This window comes from Sarcophilus harrisii, chromosome 4 (genome assembly GCF_902635505.1).
Source record: "Sarcophilus harrisii chromosome 4, mSarHar1.11, whole genome shotgun sequence".
Taxonomy (NCBI): Eukaryota; Metazoa; Chordata; class Mammalia; order Dasyuromorphia; family Dasyuridae; genus Sarcophilus; species Sarcophilus harrisii.
The window spans coordinates 267953864-267974932 of NC_045429.1; the positions used below are offsets into that span (position 1 = coordinate 267953864).

At 35.9% G+C, this 21069-nt stretch overlaps 1 protein-coding gene across 1 annotated transcript in view; it reads right to left on the minus strand.

The window, feature by feature from the left end:
• Window positions 1-19267, minus strand: part of CDC5L (cell division cycle 5 like) — a 46505-nt gene extending 27238 nt beyond the window's left edge. Inside the window, exons 1-6 of the mRNA XM_003769088.4 lie at window positions 18931-19267; window positions 13935-14038; window positions 12985-13146; window positions 4313-4440; window positions 3249-3348; window positions 2448-2666 (exon numbers count right to left, since the gene is read on the minus strand). Coding sequence (XP_003769136.1) covers window positions 2448-2666; window positions 3249-3348; window positions 4313-4440; window positions 12985-13146; window positions 13935-14038; window positions 18931-18975 — 758 coding nt within the window. The 5' untranslated portion in view covers window positions 18976-19267. The remainder of the gene's footprint in view (window positions 1-2447; window positions 2667-3248; window positions 3349-4312; window positions 4441-12984; window positions 13147-13934; window positions 14039-18930) is intronic.
• Between the last annotated feature and the right edge of the window lie 1802 nt (window positions 19268-21069).

Sequence of the window (21069 nt, forward strand, 5' to 3'; positions counted from 1 at the left end):
CTGAGGAAAACAGGATTAAGTGTCTTGCCCAGTGTCACACAGCTAATAAGTGTATGAGGCCAGTTTTGAACTCAAAAAAATGAAATCTTTCTGACTCTAAGCCCAGTGTTCTGGACTGACCCACTTAGCTGCCCCAGCTAGTAATATAGGAGATTACAGAAAGAGAGACAATTCCAATTATAAGAAATGGAAATAATTTTGCAGGAACAAAATTAGAACAGCTAAGATGTAAAGAAAACTGTCAAAAAAAACTTGAAAAGGAGAAAAACTTTTGAATCAAATAGCTCTGAGGAAGGTCTAACATCCAAGACAAACAGAACAGATATACACAGACCCACATATATTTCTGTATAATACAAAGAATAATAAGAGCCACTCCCCAACTGATAATTATATATAAAGAATGAAAAATTATTAACAATCACATCAAAGACTGATTCAAATAACTTACAATGAGAATTTAAAATTATTATAAGAACCTTCTAGTTGGGTCTTCCTACCTCACGTCTCTCCCCTCTTCAATCTATTTTCTATTCAATTGCCAAAAATAATTTCCCTAAAGCACAGATCTGACCATCACCCCTAACTTAACGAACTCCAGTAGCTCCCTATTATTTCCATGATTATAAATAAAATACTCAATTAATACCATTCATAACATGGCAGGACTTCTTGTTCCTCAGAAAAGATACTCCATCTCCCAAAAGTCTTTTAATTGGTTTTCTTCCAGGCAAAGAATACTTTCTACTACTATCTCCTGACTTCCTTGGCTTCCTTCAAGGCTTGGTTCAAATCCTGCTTTCTGGAGGAGACCAATTTTTGTGAAATTACCCCATGACCGAGGACTATCTTCTAAAATTATCTTCCATTTACACTACATATTTTGAATATACATAGTTATTTTCATATTATCTCTCCCATTAGACAGTGAGACCCTTGAGGTCAGGAACATATTTTTGCCTTTATATCACCAACACTTATCACACTGTAAGTACCTGCTGTCAACTTCCTGACTGAACTACACATTGAAACAAATATGAGATTTCACCTCACACTTATCAAATTGACAAAAACAATAAAAGATTAAAATAGTTAGTGCTAGAAGGACAGTGCTAGTGGAAAGAGGCACATTCATGTAATGTGTAAATTGTGTCCCCTTTAATCTGGGGGGGCACTGATGCAAACTGTGTCCCCCTTAATCTTAATTCTGAAGGGTTGGAAAAGAATCTTTGGGGGAAGGTTTTGGCCTCCTGGCCTCTGAGAGGAGGCCCACTCTTCTAGGGGAAACTCCCAAATAAGTAATCTCATTCAATTGGAAATCTTGGCCTGGAACATGGTCAACTCCTCTACTGAGTTGAAGAATAGTCCCAGCTAGGGGCCATGACAAACCAAAGGCTTGTCAATCCATCTCTGCTAATTCCTAATCAGGAGTTTGCCCCCTAAGAAAGCTGTCTTCTTAGCATAAATAAACCCATTCTTGCTATAAACCTCCAACCTATATTCATTGGGGATCTAGCAAATTCTTTCACAAAACCTACCACTAACCAACAGGGAACCCATTGCTGTTAGAGGATCTCTCAATTCTCAATTCTCACACCCCTTCACATGTACTACTGGTATAACTATAAATTGGTACAAACATTCTAGAAAGTAATTTGGAAAACAGAAATAAGGTTAATAAAATGTCCAAGTCCTTCCACAGTAATCCCACTGCTAGACATATATCTTAAAGTAGTCGATGATTAAAAAAAAAAAAAAGGATCCATAAACATTAATCTATTAAGAGCAACATTTTTTGGTGCTAAAATAATGGGGAAAAAAGTGAGTAAACACAAATTGGGGTATGGTTTGGAATACTGTTGTAGCATAAGAGATGATGATTATAATGGGAAGACTTTGTAAAGTGAGCAGAATGAGAAAAACAATATACATCAGTACAACAATGTAAATGGAAAGAACAAAAAAATAAAACTGAATGCTGTACAATTATAGTGAACAAAGCAGAAAAGTGAATGTATGTCACTCCCTCTCTTCTTTGCAGAGATGGGAGAAAGGGCTATGAAATGTCTATGCAGTTTGGCTGAGATGAAATATTGATTAGTTTTCCTGAACTGATTCTATATTCCTCTTTCTTTAATTCTTTGTTACAAAGACCAGTTGGGTGGATTGGGGGTAAGAGATGTTTGTAAATGAAGGCAATATGATAATAAAAGATAATTATTTTTAAAAGAAAATGGAGGCATGTTAATTATGGATATGAAATGTTACATATGATTTCAAATATGATTGATTCAACTTGGAAGGATGCTTTTTTTTATTGTTCATTTAGTTCTACTCTGTTAAATGGTTTTAAGGGTTTTATATAAGGTTTTACTCCTTCTGAGTGTTTTTTGTGATAGTACCACTTTATAATGAAAATTTTTTTAAAAATTAAAAAGGCTACTTACGATCTTAACTCCCCATCAAGATCTTGTTGTCGTAATTTCTTAAAGTCAGCATCAAGTGCCTGATAATTTTCTTCAGATGTATCATAAAAACCTGGAGCAGGCTTTTTTTCAAATGGAATTTCTGCATTATAATCTACTCCTCTTTTCTTTTTCCTTTTCTTCTGAATTTCTATGCCAGCTGCTCGAAGTTCTCTTCTCTTTTGAAGGGCAGCAAGGCGCCTGAGGAATCAGAAAATGATAAGAGCAAATTTTCCTTCTAGAATTAAAAAGGAAAGGCATTTCCAAAAAGTTAGAAAATGTTAAGAGCAAATTTTCCTTCTAAAATTAAATAGAAAAGCATTTCCATAAAATTAAAGGAAAAATCTAACATTTAGTTAGAAAGGACTCTCTTATTAATCAGAAGAATTCCTGATATGTCAGTAGTTCTTCATACTTAATTAGCAGGCATGTCAAAACATAGGGTATCTTCTAGTCATAAAACCATTATCCTCTTTTTGAAAAGTATTAGTATATCATATAAATAGCTAGCAAAAAGTAAATTCCAAGCAATAAAAAACATTATTTCTGCTATGACTTCAAAAACTTACCATTTCTGCAATTATAATGCTTATTCAATAAGGAAAAAATTAGGATACCATCAAAATATTAGGACAATGAAATTAAGGGCTAACACTAAGAAAAGATGAACAATTCTTTAATATTCAAGACATAGTTTAAAAAAAAAAAGCACAATATTTTCAATGGGTTTGTGACTATTTTGATTAACAAATGACTCAGTGAAAAAAAAAAAATAAGAGAGACCTTGCTTCTTCCAGTTGTTTCTCTCTTGCTTTTCTCTTGGCCTTCTTTCCCTGGGTATTTGCCAAACGGGCTCTAGCTTCTGAGAGCATTTCAAGTTCATCTGTGGAGGAGAAAAAATCCTTAATGCCTTTCCCTCAGAAAAAGGAAGATACTAGGAACCTATATAGTACAAATGATTCTTTCCTGTTGCATAATAAAACTGAATGGGCTTTCACATAATTGACTCTTTTTAAATACACTTTAAAAAAAAAAAAAAAAGATGGAAATTTAACACCCAATACTCGTGTAGAGATCCAAAAAAGAGAATCTTTTCTGTTCCATCATCAACTCAGTATCTCTAGTAAAATCAAGCACATACTAGAGGGTTAATTCATATTTTAAATATCTTTTCCCCTCAAGTAAATTTCCTTTTAGTATTATCTCCTTTTATAGGTTTGCCCTCACTATAAAACACCATTACTAATATGAGTTACTATTATGAGTCATTTTGAAGATTTATATGTTTGTGTAGAATTTAGTGCATATAGATAGCATTTTTAACTTTTTCAAAGTATTCTCATATCTATCATTTCATTGGGCCTCACAATAATCCTGTGAGGTAATAATAATAGCTAGAATTTATATAGCACTTCAAGCATTGTACTAAGTGCTTTACAAATATTATCCCATCTGATCCTAACCCTAGGATAAATGAGCTGTTACCAAGTGTCAAATGTATTTGCAAGCTAGGGCTAAGAGACATTAAACTTCCTCCCAAGATGACCTAAATCACCCACAATAGAATTAGGAACAAGATTCGGATATCCTGACTTCCCCTCTTCTCCACAATAACTATTGTTCCTTTGAAGACAATTAGATAAAAGAATCACTGGTTAAAAGAACAATTAATTTGTGAAAGGAAACAAAAAAAAATGGAAACCATTAAAGAAAAGAGAAAGTGTTAAAGAGAAAGAATAATTGCCAAAAGGTTTCCAAGTTAAGAAACTCCAGAGAGGTAAAAAAAAAAAAAAAAAAAATCTGAGCAATTCAAAGTTAAAACAATTTCATCATGGGAAAACACTTGCCCTCGTCCATATCAATTGGATCAGGCCTGGCTGGTTTTGTTTCTGGATTTGGATCAATCTCCCCAGGTTTAAGTTTTCGTGGATCATCTGCTGTCTCCTCTTCATTGTCTCTTTGGGCAGCTTTATCCCTGGAAAGAAGGAATTACATAAATTAAGATTTATGAATTTGCTCCTATGTAATGGCTCACTCCCACAACAGGACCTAAGATACCAGGTTGTATTTAATTGTTTAATAACAATGAATTATAAAAAAGGAAAACAAGACTTGACAGTGCAGTTCTTATAACAAAGACACTTAATGCATCCTATGATTAATATGATTATACAATATAAAGAGATACATAGACAAGAGAGCAAGAGAAGACAGACTACATCACCAATTAAGGGAAGCACTAACATTGGTCCTCTGGCTGGGGAATCTCAGATCACAATCCTGCAAATCCCGACCAGGAGGATCCCAGCAGAGCATCCTCTCCACGGGTGAGATTCCAATTTGGGTACTGATCTATCATGACTTAAATAGCCCATGAACAAAGGTGACTAAATGCCAGCAATACTGAGTTCACTTTCTTGAGCGAATCCAGAAGGGGGGCCAGTCCTACCAGAGTCTTTCAAGAGTGAAGCTTTACTCCTGGAATGGCTAGTTCCAATATATAGATAATGCATCCTTGATGGATTTGTCCAGAACCCACCCAGGACAGTGTTTAAGCTATATTTGCTCCCAGGGTTATTCAGCAGCTGTAAAATAGGAGTGAATTAATAGTTCACTGTCCATGGATGTGAAGGGAAACTGAGGGCCAAGACCTGCAGAATCTTATCCTTATACCTACATCTTTCAATTACTTATTCTTAGAAATTTATACTTCCCACAGCCTTAGGATTCTGTCTATTAAATAAGCCAAAATTAAAAGTTCTCAAAGAAAAAAAAAGCCATCTCTCTTCACTAATTTCTTCCTGCTTTTATTAAATAAAAGGTGGCAGGGAAAAAAAAATTGCTATACCAAACATTTTACTTCACAATTAATATTTAATTTGAAAACTGACACTTAATCTTCTGTCTCCTTTACCATCACTGCTACATTTACTCCAGAAATGTCAAATCCCTGTATTACTTTGCTCATCAGACTTGTGTCTATGAAAAAATATAAGTATTCTCCACACTGCTGTTTCTCCTCTAATTAAAAAACTTTTATGAAGTCAAAATTTTCTAGTTTTTTATGTTCTAGCTCCCTTGTTTAGATGAAAATCTCTTTTCCCATAATTGTGAATGATACCTAATCTCTTTTCATGGTGTGAGCTTTTATATTGCAGTCCCATGAACTAGTAACCGTATCCCTTTCTTTTTATCAAAAAGTGTCTTGCAGGTTTTATTTATTCAAACAATCCTCAGTCCTGGGCATGCCCCCTTCCATTCCTGCAGGGTTGCTGGCAGAGGGGCAGGAAATGAAACAAAGAAGGTGCTAAGAATTTCACAATTTTCAGACCATTATTAAACCTTGACTGTTGATATCTTAAATGTGAGATCCTTGTTCAATGACCATACCAACAAACATATTCCTAGAGAAACTGAATCATATCCATCTTGAGATTCCTGCTATAAATTAAACTAGAAAAAGGAATTTGCAGCTAAATAGATGGATGGCGAAGAAAGAAGCTGGCATAGTAACTTTTATCATATACCCACATGCAACAAGAAACATTATTTCAAAGCATATTTGGTCATCAATTATTGTAAAACTAACAAGCATTTGCAAAAAAATTACCACATAAATTATTGCAGCTTATGCACTAACATTGGTTGCTGTGATTTAGGGGTAAACAAATTCTACTAAGAATGGGATAAGAGGCTCTGAATCAAATCAACATATGTTCAGACAAATTGGTAACTTAAATGTAAACGTGAGAGAAGGTAAGGATGGGCTAGATACAGAGGAAAGCATGATTCAAGAAGAGGAATGAGAGACACCAAAGACTGAAAATTTACAGAAAAGTCTCACACCTTTATATTAGGAATATACTCTTCAAAAAAAATGAATCAACAGACACTGAATCTGATGAGTACCAAATAACACCACAAAGGACAAAAATAAATTATATTTTGACAGAAAAAGAAGTGGTGTTGATATGAATCAGTTCCCATCATACCTGAATCATCTATCTTACTAGTCAGACCCTAAACTTAGCATTTAAGCTCAAGATGAGTTTAAAATAAAAAATTAAGAAAATTAATGGAAAAAAAGTTGTGTGACTGAAAACAACTTAATGCTGAAACTATTTCAACAAATTATTTAAAACGAAAAACAGGAAATAAACAACAGAAATTATACAGAAACCAAATCTAATCATTTGAAACAAGTTCAATCAATGTAAATTAATTGTCACAAAAAAAAAAAGGATAAAAAAAGGCCAAACAAGATCTTAGGAAACCTCAGACTTATTTGACAAACAAAAAGATGGCTACCAAAGGTAATGTTGCTACAAATACAAATAGGCAAACTGTACCAGACCTAAAACTATATTATAAAGCAGCGGTCATCAAAGCCATTTGGTACTGGCTAAAAAATAGAGTAGTCAATCAGTAGAATAAATAAGGTTCACAAGACACAATAGTCAATGATTATAGTAATCTAGTGTTTGACAAACCCAAAGACCCCAGCTTCTGGAATAAGAACTCACTATATGACAAACTCTGCTGGGAAAATTGTAAATTAGTATGGCAGAAACTAGACATTGACCCACACCTAACACCCTCTCGCACCCTATACAAAGATAAGGTCAAAATGGGTTCATGATTTAGACAGAAAGAGTGATACTATAAGCAAAATAGAACAAAAAAAAAAAATCTACCTCTCAGATCTGTGGAGAAGAAATTTGTGGCCAAAAAAAAAACAAAAAAAAAACCTAGAGGACATTATGAAATGCAAAATGGATAACTTTATTATATTAAAAAGCTTTTGTACAAACAAAACCAATGCAGACAAGATTAGAAGGGAAGCAAAAAACTGAGGAAAAAATTTTACATTCAAGACCTCTAATCAAGGGCTCATTCCTAAACTAGAGAGAACTGACTCAAATTTATAAGAATATAAGACACTCTCCAATTGATAAATGGTCAAAGGACATGAACAATTTTCAGATAAAGAAATTGAAACCATTTCTAGCCTTGTGAAAAAATTCTCTAAATCACTATTGATCAGAGAAATGTAAACTAATACAACTCTGAGATATCACTACACACCTCTCAGATTGGCTAAAATGATAGGCAAAAATAATGATAAATGTTGGAGGGGATATGGGAAAATTGGGACACTAATACATTGTTGGTGGAGTTGTAAAACTGATCAAACCATTTTGAAGAGCAATATGGAACAATGCCCAAAGGGCTATCAAACTCTGCATACCCTCTGATCCAACAATGTCTTTACTGGGTCCAAAGAGATCATAAAAAAGGAAAAAGGACCCACATGTGCAAAAATGTTTGTAGCAGGCCTTTTTGTGGTGGCAATGAACTGGAAACTGAGCAGATGCCCATCAGTGAGAGAATGGCTGAGTAAGTTATGGTATATGAATGTTATGGAATATTATTGTTCTGTAAGAAATGAAAAAAAGGATGATTTCAGAAAGGTCTGGAGAGACTTACATGAACTGATATGAAGTGAGAAGAACCAAGAGAATATTGTACAGAGCAACAACATGATTATGCGATGATCAACTCTGATGGATATGGCTCATTGTAACAGTGAGGTGATTCAGGCCAATTCCAATAGACTTGTGATGGAAAGAGCCATCCACATTCAGAGAGAGGACTACGGGGACTGAATATGAATCACCACATAGTATTTTCATTTTTTTGGCTGTTCTTTGCTTGTTTTTTTGTTTTCTTTCTCATTTTTCCCCCCTTTTGATCTGATTTTTCTTGTGCAGCATGATAAATGTGTTAATATGTATAGAAGAATTGCACATGTTTTACATATATTGGATTACTTGCTGTCTAAGGGAAAGAGTGGAAGGAAGGAAGGAAGGAAGGAAGGGAGAAAAAATTTGGAACACAAGCTTTTGCAAGAGTCAATGTTGAAAACTGCATATATTTTGAAAATAAAAAATAGGCAAAAATTTACAAAAAAAAAAAGAATGATGAACAATTATGAAGAGAATCATTTCATGAAAAAGTGTAGAGTAAAACCATTTCAAAGTTTGGCAAGATATGTAAATAAACCAAATCATCTCAAAGTCATTCAAGGATTAAAGTAGGGAAGAGAACAGAAACATTAGAAAAATGGAAAAGAATTACAAAAGCCATTTTAACAAAATGTTCTTTCTCCCTCAAGGATTAGTAGCTCTAAAGAGAACAAAGATGAGGAAAAGGCAAATATGTATGTGTGTGTAAGAGAAAAAAGGAGGGGAAATGAAGGGAAAGAGGGAAAGAGCTGTCTCTGCAGGAGGCAGAGTAAATCGAGAGACTAATATACCAAGTATCTGAGTGAAGGGAATATGTAAAAGGTATGGAAAAAACTTCAGACCTTATACCCAAAAAAAGGCAATTAAGAGAATAGCAATAATTACAAGCCTATATGCCAATTCCCCTCATCTATATAAAATCTTCGAGAGTCGTCTATATATGAATCAAGGACATCCCTGATGAGGGAATAAGCAGGCTTTTGTGAGCTACCTTAAACAGTAGATCATATATTATCATTTCACAATTAACTGAAAGATGTAAAGAATATATGATTTCATTGTGTTTGGTACTTGTTGATTATGAAACTGTTTTTTGAATCAGTAAGACAAAATGCTATATCTTACTGATTCTTTTACATGTCCCCATCTATGTGTCAAAAAAAAATCAAATTTTTTAAGAAGAAATAACAGAAATTACCATTTGATAACCCTCAGTTATATAAAAGGGACACATATGTTCTCCAAAGGTATTCACCACTGTGATGATGGAGATTCAGCACATAGTCCTTGTCAAAAAGGGGTTACCTGTAGATGTGGTCAGGTCCTGCAAATGCTCCTATTTGCAGATGACACTGAGTAGATTAGGGCCTCTCAGAAGAGGATTATAACCTCTTAATAAAAATTGGCTCAACCACCCACACAGAACAGGCCAACTGCCAGAATTTCAAGAAACAACTGAATAAGTATACTGGAGAGATGATCCAATGGTATGTATATCTTGAACAGACAAGACAGATGAATTAGTTAGGCCCAGAGTTAAACAGGAAAAGGCGAGCAAGCTGGATTACCTTCAAGAAATTGCAGAGTTCTTTTACTGACCCAGGAGTTCCATGAAAGCAAAGGCCAATTTTTTCAATTATTAATATTCAACTGGTGTTGCGATATAATAGAAGGACAAATTCAACTGCATTTGGAACTCTAAAAATGAGAACTAAAAAAAAATCACAGAAGGCGATAGAAAGGCACATGGTGGGTGTTGTAAACTGTTCAATATAACTAATAAGGAACTCTGAAGAAAAAAAGACATCATAAATGTAGTATATGAAGGTAATGGAATAATATTAGTCTATAAAAAAATAAACAAGCTAATTTTAGAAAGGTCTGGAAAGATTTATATGAATTGATGCTGAGCAAAACAAGCAAAACCAGGAATATATTGTACACAATAACAGCAAAAATGTGTGATGATCAACTATGAAAGACTTGGTTCTTCTCAGTAATTCAGTTATCCAAAGCAATCCCAATAGAAATTGGACAGAAAATGCCATTCACTCCTTGTTTTTTTTTTTCTCTCCCATAATTTTTTCCCCTTTTGTTCTGATTTTTCTCTCCCAACATGATTCATAAAGCAATATGTATTAAAATAAATTAACTAATTAAAAAAAGAAAAAAAGACATCCTTTGATAGAAAATGAAGATGAGTTGGTCACACAGCAAGAATAAAGAATTAACCAGAGAGCTCCACTGGCACCTTGAGGAAAATGAAAAAAAGGTCTCCAGCATGTTAAGTATATCCCCTATGATGAACCTTTGAAAGAACATGTACAAAAATCACATAGGCTGAACAAACAGAGAGGAAGTACTTGAACCCAAATTTTCTTGCACTGTAAGGACATATCAATATCTACCACTCTATAATGTAGTTTGTGGTAATTTTGAACAAATTTTTATGCAAAGTACTCTGTAAGTCTTAAAGCATGAGGTTAGCAATTAATTAGTATTAGCTTTTAGATATGATTATTTCTTGGTTTTTGTTAATACTGTAAAGAAAAGCTATGAGCTTATGAATTTATTTTTTCATCCTGAAACCTTACTGAAACTATCATCTTAATTTCTTCACTGATACCATGAGGTTTTTTATATAACCATGATGTCATCTGCAAAGAGATAGTTTGCAATGCCTTTATGCCTTTGATTTTGTTGTCTTAGCTTACTGTACAGCTAGCCCTTTTAGAATTATACTGAATAATTATGAAGAAAACTGAGTATGCTTGCTTTATTCCTGCTAGTGTCTGGAAACCTCGTTTTGAGAAACATGAAGTCACAGAATCAAGAGAATGTGAGGATGGAAAAAAATCTTTCAATAGTCATCTAATCCAATCTATAATATAAATGACAACTGGTCATTCCATCTAACCTGAAGACTTCAAGATAAGGGAAGTAGCCCATTCTATTTCTGAAAAGTATTGACAGAAAGTTTTAGTTGACATCAAGCCTAAAAATGCCCTCTTGGCAACTTACACCTTTTGCTGCAAGTACTCTCCTCTGTGACCAAATAGAACAAATTTAAGCCTCCTTCACATAACGACCCTTTCAGCAACTACATCCCCCTGAGTCTTATTTTCTCTAGGTATCCAAAACTGGATACAATACTCCAGATAAGGTCTAACAAAGGCAGAGTGTGGTAGAAGTATGATCTATTTCCTGGAAGCATTATCTTTCTTAATGAAGTCAAGGTCACATAATCTTTTTTGGCAGACACATTGTTCTGATGACTCACATTGAGCCTTCAGTTCCCTAAAGTATCCAGATCTTTTTCAGTATTGCTATTTAACCATATCTTTACCACCCTGGACTTCTGAAGCTGGCATTTGCGTGCCCAAGGGAAAGACTTTACAGTTGTTTCTAATAAATTTTAAATTAACAGATTCATTGAAATCTGATTTTGTCATAAAGTGTGAGCTATTCCCCAACAACTCTAGGTTATTTGTAGATTTAAAGATCACATCCCAGGAACACTTCACTTCTTTTGCCATGTTGGTAATGAAACATTAACAATTATTATTTGAGTCTAATTATTCAACTAGTTCTGAATCCTAAATCTAATTACATGTTCACCTAACCCATATCTCTTCTCTACTACAAGATACTTATAAAATCTTTGCTAAAATCTAGATAACCTACATGTTATCCATAATATTCCCCTTATCTATTACTTTAGAAATCCCAAAAATATGTATGTTTTTAATATTTTTAAAAAAATGCCTTTTCACAGCTATGTGTTTTAGAGTTTTTATGATGAATGCCATATCTTGTCAAAAGTTCTTTCTGCATCTATTAAAATAACCACATGGCTTTTGTTATCTTTGTTGCTGAGAGAATGAATTATATTCATTTTTTCCTAATGTCGAGCCATTCTTGCATCCTTAGCATGAATCCAAACTGCTCATGATGAATTACTTTCTGGATAAATATTTTTTAGTCCCCTTATAAGAATTTATTTAAATTTTTTGCATTAATATTCATTAGTTAGAGTAGACTACAGTTTTCTTTCTCTGTAGCCATTAGTTTTTAAAGTAAAATCTTTTTGTGGTTATGGTCACCCTATTTCAAGAGAATCAAGGAAAGGCTATGTTAGTCTTCAAATTACTTAAATCACTTAAAAGGCTATTTAGCCCTCTTCCACAGAGAGAGAAATCACGGAAGACATTAACCTAACATTTTTAAACAGCAGGAGAAAAAAAGGATTGGAACTGTATACCCAGAACACTGTCCATAGCCTAAGGTTTAACTGCAAAGTTAATGATTTTGTTGTATACTATTTCCTTCTTCCCTAAACAGAGCTCTCAATCATTGTGATTCCAAGGTATCCATTCAGATTTAAGTAATTCTTAAAATAATTAGAATATATAAATGAAAAAATAAAATATATAGAATCTTACTATCCCCAAGAAATTTTAAGGGGAAATTGATTTTTGTTCATGTGCTTAAAAAATATTTCCATGTTAAGAGTAACCATAGCTTTCAAAACCTTATTCTAGTGAAATTCAGCAAATCTTTGAAATGTCCTTAAGAGGACTTCAAGATTTGAATATATTGTGTATGTTACTACAAAAATCAAGTTGGAGTTCAACTAATAAAACAAATATTAAAGAACTTCAAAGAACTGTGCCTATTAATCTAAGGACTAATAGGAAACACACACTTTATTTTATATCCTATTTTTTCCTAATTTTTCTTCAATTTAACTGAAATCTGAGACAACTCACCCTCCTCCTGATTAATTCATGTTAGCAGATGACAGGCTTAAATCTAAACAACATAAGGGCTATTGACATTGATTTTATACATTAAAGAATTTTCTTTTAAACTAACTTGTTTTACTTTTATTCAGATTTAAAATTATTTATCATCAAAAGAAGTAATCCAAAGTTTTTTTCAACATATACTATGTATGATTCAAATGGTTTGTTTGTTTTCAAAGACTCACTCACAGGAGAAATTCATAGTGCTCCAAGCACTGTGCAGCTGTCCGCCCGATGATCGGGGCAATGGTTCTCCACTGGGTTGGCATCAATTTGGCCAGATGTAAAAGCTTTTCTTCCTCCTCCCTAGACCATTCTGTTTTTTTAATGCTTGGATCCAGCCATTCATACCTGTCACAAAGAAATGGTGTTATTCGATAACTAATAACATGGATTAATTCTTTTGTACCCTTCATGGACCCCTTATAAGTTTCTTGTCCTAAAAAACATGCTGCAAATTATGTTGTTCCCTTCCCTTTGAGGCTACCTTCTTCCTCTTTTTTATTATCATATTAATATCTCTAATAACTCCCTATCTGCTCTGAGAGCTAGTAAGTTTTGCTCTCCCCTTTCACCATCATTGTTGAAGTCACTCTGCTCATAAGGTTCCACTCAGGGTCAGATTTCCCCATTTGTAAACACTCCCAGATGTATTTAGGATAATATTATGGGTTATTTTGGTATAAAATACATTTTTATACATTTAAACATATTCTATGAAACTGCAATATTTTTCACTGGAATAGTGGGACTATAGATGAAATTTTCCCAATGTCAAAACTATACTTTTAGTTGGGAATCTATTCCTAAACCTCCTTGTTACTTCCACTTACGCTTTAAAGTTTCTAAAGTCTTGAAATATTCCTTCCACTCTCATAGGTCTATAGCATAGGGCAACTATACTTATTCCAACTTGCTGGGAAACTGAGGCCCAAATATGTGTAGTAACTTGCTCCAAGTCAAACAAGTTTATGAGAAGACCAGGATTAGGACCCAGTTTTCCTGACTCTCAGATCTTTACACCACACTCTAATTCCAGCTCTTTCCTTAATTAAATTTAAAGAACTGCCATGTGTCCCCCATTAAAACTAAGTACATATTAAGTTTTTTCCAGCTTCCCCTCACTGACTTGCACATACCATCTGGCCTTGCACTGTTTTGCTGATTTCCTATGCAACAGGGAAGCAATCCGAGACCATTGATTCTTCCCATATTTCATTACCGCCGCTTTGAGAATTTCATCCTAAGGAAATGAACAAGAAAAGGATATAACAAAAATTATTTATTAGAAAGAATCAATACAGCAGGTTTCTATGGTTTTCCAAACAAGATTAGGGAACATTACTTCTTCCCCCCCCCAAAAAAAAGGAAGATCAGGAATTGTGGAGCTGGAAAAGAAATGAAAAAATTAAATGATTCAATGGTTTCATTCCACCAATGAAGAAATCAAGGCCAAAAAAGTGATTCCCAAAGTCACCTGGCTGACACCTGGCAGAACTGATATTAACTCTTCTGATTCTTCCATCAAGTCCTTTCCTACTATATCACAGTGGACAGAAAGTTGGACATGTAATCCAGTAGGCTTAGATGTGAATTTTACCACTGACATTCACTTACTGTATTAATTACAAGAAACCTGACCTCACTTCATTTTCCTCCTCAGTAAAGTGAGGACAATAAAGTATTCACTTCAACGATGAGTAAATATAATCCACTTGGCAAACATTAAACCATTATATAAAGTTTACCTTGCTATTATTATTATACTGGCTTAATATTTCTACTATGGGCCTGGGCCTGTAACTTCATGGATCATAAAAAAGGTATTGGTATATCTTAATTGTGAAATGTTTAAATGTTTAAATTAAAGTATATTATGACCTTGTCATACTCCTGTTCAATAAGTTCCAAAGGCTCTATTACCTCCAGGATCAAATCCTTTGTTTGGTATTTAAAGTTCTTGATAACCTGGATCCTTCCTACCCTTCCCTGTCTTCTTACAACTTATCTTCCCACCTACATTTGCAAAAAGTTTGTGGCAGCCCTTTTTGTAGGAGCAAGGAACTGGAAACTCAGTGGATGTCCATCAGTTGGAGAATGTCTGAATAAGTTATGGTATATGAATGTTATGGAATATTACTGTTCTATAAGAAACAATCAACAGGATGATTACAGAGAAGCCTGGGGAGACTTATATGAACTCATGCTAAATGGAGTAGAACTAGGAGATCATTGTACACAGCCACAAGAAGATTATGTAATGATCAACTCTAATGGACGTGACTCTTTTGAATAAATGAGATGATTCAGGCCAGTTCCAACAGACTTGTGATGGAGAGAGACATCTACATCCAGAGAGAGGACTAGGGACAACATGGTATTTTCAACTTTTTTGTTATTTGCTTACTTTTTCCCTTTTAATTTGGTTTTTCTTGTGTAGCATGATAAATGTGGAAATATGCTTAGGAGAATTGTACACGTTTAACTTATATTGGAATACTTGCTGTCTAGGGAGGGGGAGAAGAGGGAGAAAAATTTGAACACAAGGTTTTGAAAGGGTGAATGTTGAAAACTATCTTTGCATGTATTTTGAAAAGTAAAAAGCTATTATTACAACAATAAAACTAAAAATAAAATAACTTATCTTCCTTGATGAAAAGACCAGAGCTGCATAGAAATTTTTCAGTTCAAACAAAAGAGTTAAGAGAAATATAAAACACAAATGAACAACCATAAGGGACTAGATAAGGATAGACTGCTTATACTCTAATAACTGGAGATAATCTGTCTCTCCTCTCAGCCCAATCATTTATCAGAAGTCATTGAGAAAGCCCAATTAGGCAAGATATAGAAGTGGTTTTGTTATTTCTTGATGATCTCAAAAGAATAGAAAAATTTTAAGTGAAGGAGGAGAGAAGTTCTCTCATATAAACAGCATGTACAAGCAGACATTTATATAAATAAGGAGATTTGCCCCCTCCGTCCTCTGTGTAGGGGGAGTAATTGATACTTGAACCTTGCTCTCATCTGATTCAATCCAAAGATGGAAGAATACACACACACACATACACACACACACACACACACACAACACGCGCGTGAACAAAAAATATATATTTTATTAACAGGGAAAGAGAAGTAGTAGGGAGGGGAAGATTAAGGGGGAAGAGTGGATTTAAGGGAGGGGGGGGGGAATAAACTAAGGCTATATAAAATATTTCTAGCTCTTTTTGAAGTGACAAAGAAATGGAATCTGAGGGTGTACCCATAAATTGGGGTATGAATGAACAAGTTTTGGAATTGAATGTAATGTGATATTATTGTGCTGTGAGAAATGATGAATGGGATCATTTCAGAGAAATCTGGGAAGACAGATAAAATGATGAAGAATAAGGTGAACAAAACTAAAACAATTTTATACAGTGACAAACAATCTCAAAGAATTAGGAACTCTGATCAGCATAACAAGCAATCATGATTTCAGAGGATTGATGATGAATCAGACTATTCAACTCCTGATAGAGATAAAGTACTCTGGGCAGAATATTGTGTGGGGGTGGGGAGGGGAGGATAGGGATATGAAAGATGGCTAATGTAAATCAGCACTTGCTTTGCAATTTATACAACTTATAGTCTTGGAGAACTACTCAAAGCATTGAAAAGTAAATGACTTGCACAAAGTCAAGACAAATATGTGTCAGATATGACTTTCACACAAATTTTCCTGATTGATGCTAGCTTTCGTATCCATATGCCTTATGTAGTGTTATTCTGCACTAATGATAAACAAAGTTAGATTTAAAAGAATCCAATAAACCCCAGAAATTGCTCAAAAGCATATTAAACTTCCCCCTACCACACATTTTGATAAGCTCTCTGACAGAAATCCTTTTTTAATCTAGACTTCTTTTATCATCCCCAACAGCTAGCAAAGTTTTATAGAGTTAACACAGGAGAATTGTTGAATAGGCAGCTTTCCTATGTTATCCTACCCATCCTACCCACTGGCTGTATTCCAGAATTCCAACTCTATTAAATGAACCCAAATGTTCTGAACCTTAGCTTCAACTAAGATGTAACCATTTCTATCCTAATAAGCCAAGTTCACAACATGTCCTCTGTGAACTATGATAACAGTTCCTACAGTTTCTTCTCTACACAATTCTTCAGAAAATACCCAAATAACCTTCCCAAGGCAAAGATCTAAATCATATCACGCCTGCTCAAAAAATCTTGCCTACTGTTTATAAATGCAAATTTCTTAGTCTTGAACAATTCCCCATAACCCAGCTCCAATATGCTTTTTCCAATAGTATTTCACCTTACTCTCCCTTCTTACACTCTTTATTTTCCAGAAATCTGAATCACTCAGAATACTCACCTCCATGTGCTCAAGCTATTTTCTCATATCTGAAATAAACTCCCTCCTACATCCAAAGCTTTAAGAATCATTACTGTCTTTCGGGACTTAGCTCTAACACTTTCCATCATCCCAGCTGAAAATGTGCTATTATCAACTAGGGCACCAGAAAAAGGAATAATCTGCCTGAAGAAGAGAAAGTTCATCAGGACAGGAAAGCTATCTACAAATACCTTACAAGAACACAGATCTGCTACAGTATGAAGAAATATCAAAGGCAGTATAATCATAAACCCCTTCTTTTGGAAATGAGAAAAGTTAAACTCAGGAATATTGACTGGCTCAATGTCACAAAGATATTAAGCTTCAGATCTGAATTTAGGTCTTCAATCTATCTGAAACTGAACTGTTGCCACTTTAAGAGAAATAATAGACAAAAAATGCAGAAAGTGGCATTTTCTATTCTGGCCAACAAGTAGATCTGTTTTGCTTGACTGTGTTTAATAGCAATAAAGAAAGGAAAAAAAGGAAGGAAGGAAGAGCCATTGGGAAATATAAAAATAGGAAAAATAGATGGTTCTGAGTCTAAAAAAGAAAAGGACAACTTTAAAACTAACAAATTGAATTTATATATATAGATATATAAGTGTGTGTGTGTGTGTGTGTGTGTGTGTGTGTATATATATATATATATTTTTTTTTTTTTTTCCCTTGAGGCAATTGAAGTTAAGTGACTTGCCCAGGGGTCACACAGCTAGGAAGTGTTAAGTGTCTGAGGCTAAATTTGAACTCAGGTCCTCCTGACTTCAGGGCTGATGCTCTATCCACCATACCAACTAGCTGCCCCTCATATTCTTTTTTTTTTTTAAAGCTATAAGCAATATTTGCAGTTTTATAATCTTTTTTGTTTGTTGAACATGGAAACGGTCATTTTCTTGGTGATTGTCAAGTTCAGAATAACAAAAAAATTTTTTGGAAGGAGGATTAAATTCGTTCAGAAAACACAATCAACTATAGTCAATGAAAATACAAGCAGCAGACAGGCGGCACAAGACATAGAACCCTACTTAGAATCAGGAGGACATAAATTCAAAACCTGCCTCAGACACAACACTAGTGTGACCCTGGGCAGATCAGACGATTAATTAAACCAATTAATTAACAGCAAATTCCTCCCAGGGAGATAGTGAAGATCAAATATAAAGCACTTTGCAAACTCTGCTGGCTATTATTATTACCACCGAGTTGGCAGAAGACAAATTTCGCTTTCATATAAAGAAAAACTCCTTAGAAGTTAGTCATTTAAAATGACAACGACTGTCTAGGAAGGCAATGGGCTTGCTCTCTGCAAATTAGACTTTTAAACTGGGCGTTAGAGGATAAAGAGAAATGTAACGTTACATGATAGGTAGGAAGGACACGGCGGGAGAAAGAACAGCAAGAGCAAAGGCACCAAGAGTGGGAGGTTGGGCGCAGGATGTTCATGGAGCGCTGCCCAGTTGTCCAGTTTTGACTGGATCGTAGACTGCGCGGAAGCAAGGAGATAACCCTGGAAAGGCAGGGTGGCGTCAAGTCATAAAGGGCGAAGGGAAGCAGGGGAAAGGCACAAGGATGGAGACCTTTAAGGTCCCTTCCAACTTTACACACTTTAGGATTCTGACCACCCCCTCCCCTCCCCTCCCCTCCCCGCCCCCATAGCCTCTAGAACAGCAGACGGCGCATGCGCACACACCACCGCGGGAGGCCAGGTAGAGTGGCAGGAAGAAGAAACTCACCTCCGTATTCCTCCATACGCCCCCTTTAATCATAATACGCGGCATCTTGGCGGAGGGATGAGAGATTCGGCTATCAGCCGACGCGACCGGGCCAACACTGAAATGGCGTAGCGGTCCCCGAACTCAAAACCAACCCTTCTTCCCAGCACGACCTTCGGCTCCAGAGTGCTCTGCGCAGGCGTAGAGAGGAGGTTAATCACGCGAGATTACCGGGCCCAAACAAGGTAGACAGATTCCCGGTCCAAGCGCCCGCCTGCGCTTCCTGGCACGCAGGCGCATAAATAGCTGGAATAAGCGGCTGCGTTTCCCCGATCGATCTGCGCTTGCGTCGAGGAAGGGCGGGGAGAGAGGGCAGTGGTACGCTTAGCGCCGTCTGACGGCGGGAGGCGCGTCATAGAAGGGAAAGTTCGTTCTCTCGCCGGGGCAGGTTAGAGCTTTGGGAGCGGAGGTTCGATTCTGTTCCATTCTATGAATATTTATTAGGCGCCTGTAATGTGAATGGCTGGGCCCCGGGCGAGAAATTCAGAGACTTTTTTTAAATGCCGGCCCTCGAGCGCTTTATGTCATTTCCTGCAACTAAAAGGTAAATATCACAAAGCAGGTGTAGCGAGCCCTGCGTGGCTCAGGCCCGCAGACCGGGAGCTGTCAGGGGCTTTAGAGGCTCGCTAATCCCTCCCCTGATTCCCCGCGCCCCTCCCCCATCCCCGACGCCCCGCCCCACTGGGAGTGTGGGAAGGGCAAGAATTAGTTGTTGTGTGAGTGAGGAAGAATTTTGCGGCAGGTTTTTTCTCTCTTGTATTCCGTTCACACGTTTCAGTTCGCCGTTATCTTATTTTTATTTTGGCGTTTTGCCCGATCGATGAGTGGTGTTAAGGACGGCGCCAGAATGCGAAGCCCTAAAAGCCTCTAAAGGGTTAAAGGGGACTTGACCTTTAAGGGTCCGGTTGGTTCTTTCTCCGGAAGCACCACACTGGGAGGAATTGCCATCAGCCTATACCGACACATGTTTGTGAAATGGAAGCGAAATAGATCAGAGCTGGAGGAGAGAGGTCGGAGAGCGCAACCGCCTCTCAGTCTCCTTGCGTCATCATCCTCTCACATGAAGGGATCTCTCCTGCCCGCCAGGTGGCTCCTGCAACAAGTGGGATCTCGGTCAATATTTATTTATGGAATACTTGCTTATTAAGAATATGCTTATATAATTATGGATATTTTATGGAAATCCATAATTATGGAAATATTATGGAATATTTATTTTGTATAAAATGCAAAAAAAAAAGAGGCAAAAGATAAGCCCTGTCCCTTCCAGAGCTCACACTCTAATAGAGACAAGGAAACCAGGATGTGCAAGCAAGCTATATAATACAGAGAAAATAGGAAATAAAAGAAGGAAGATACCAAAATTAAAAGGGTTTAGGAAAGACTTTTTGTAAAAGGTAATCTGCATTGGTTTGGGGTTGGAAGCAAGAATAAAGTTCTCTTAAAATTGGCATAAGAGCCTTCAGGGTGACCTAAACACAGCTGCTAACAAGACTATAAAGAAAGGCTTAGCATAAAATGGGATTGAGCTGCGTCCTACCAAGGACATCCATAAATATAACTAGCTGGAACAAAACAGCTAAAAAAGAGGACAAATTTGTCAGCATTTCTTTACAAATCTATTTTCGTCATCACTGACAGAGGCACCGCTGAATTGTAGCCTTAGGATTTCAGTCCCCAGTACACCATGTGAAGAAGTGGAATTGATGCTTCAAAAGAAAAAGCTGGGAATAGTAACTGGCCCAGATGTGATATATCCCAAGTGCCATTATTAAACATTGGAGGAAAAGGAAAGGAAATACCTTTGGGGAAAATCTTAACCGAAGGAGGAAAAGAGGTGATTATAAAATAGATCATTTAAATTTTACGCAGCCTTAAACACCTTATTAGTACAATTACATCACAACACACTGAGCATGTGCTAATTATAGTATGATTGTATCACCACAGCACATATCAGCTAAACTATAAGCACCTTGATATTATTATGTAAATGCCTCTTTACTGCAAGTATCTGCTTCAAGTAAAACAGATTGTCACAACTCCCCTGATTTCTCAAGTAGACTGAACTGTCCCCAAAGGGTGATGAGAGCTATATCA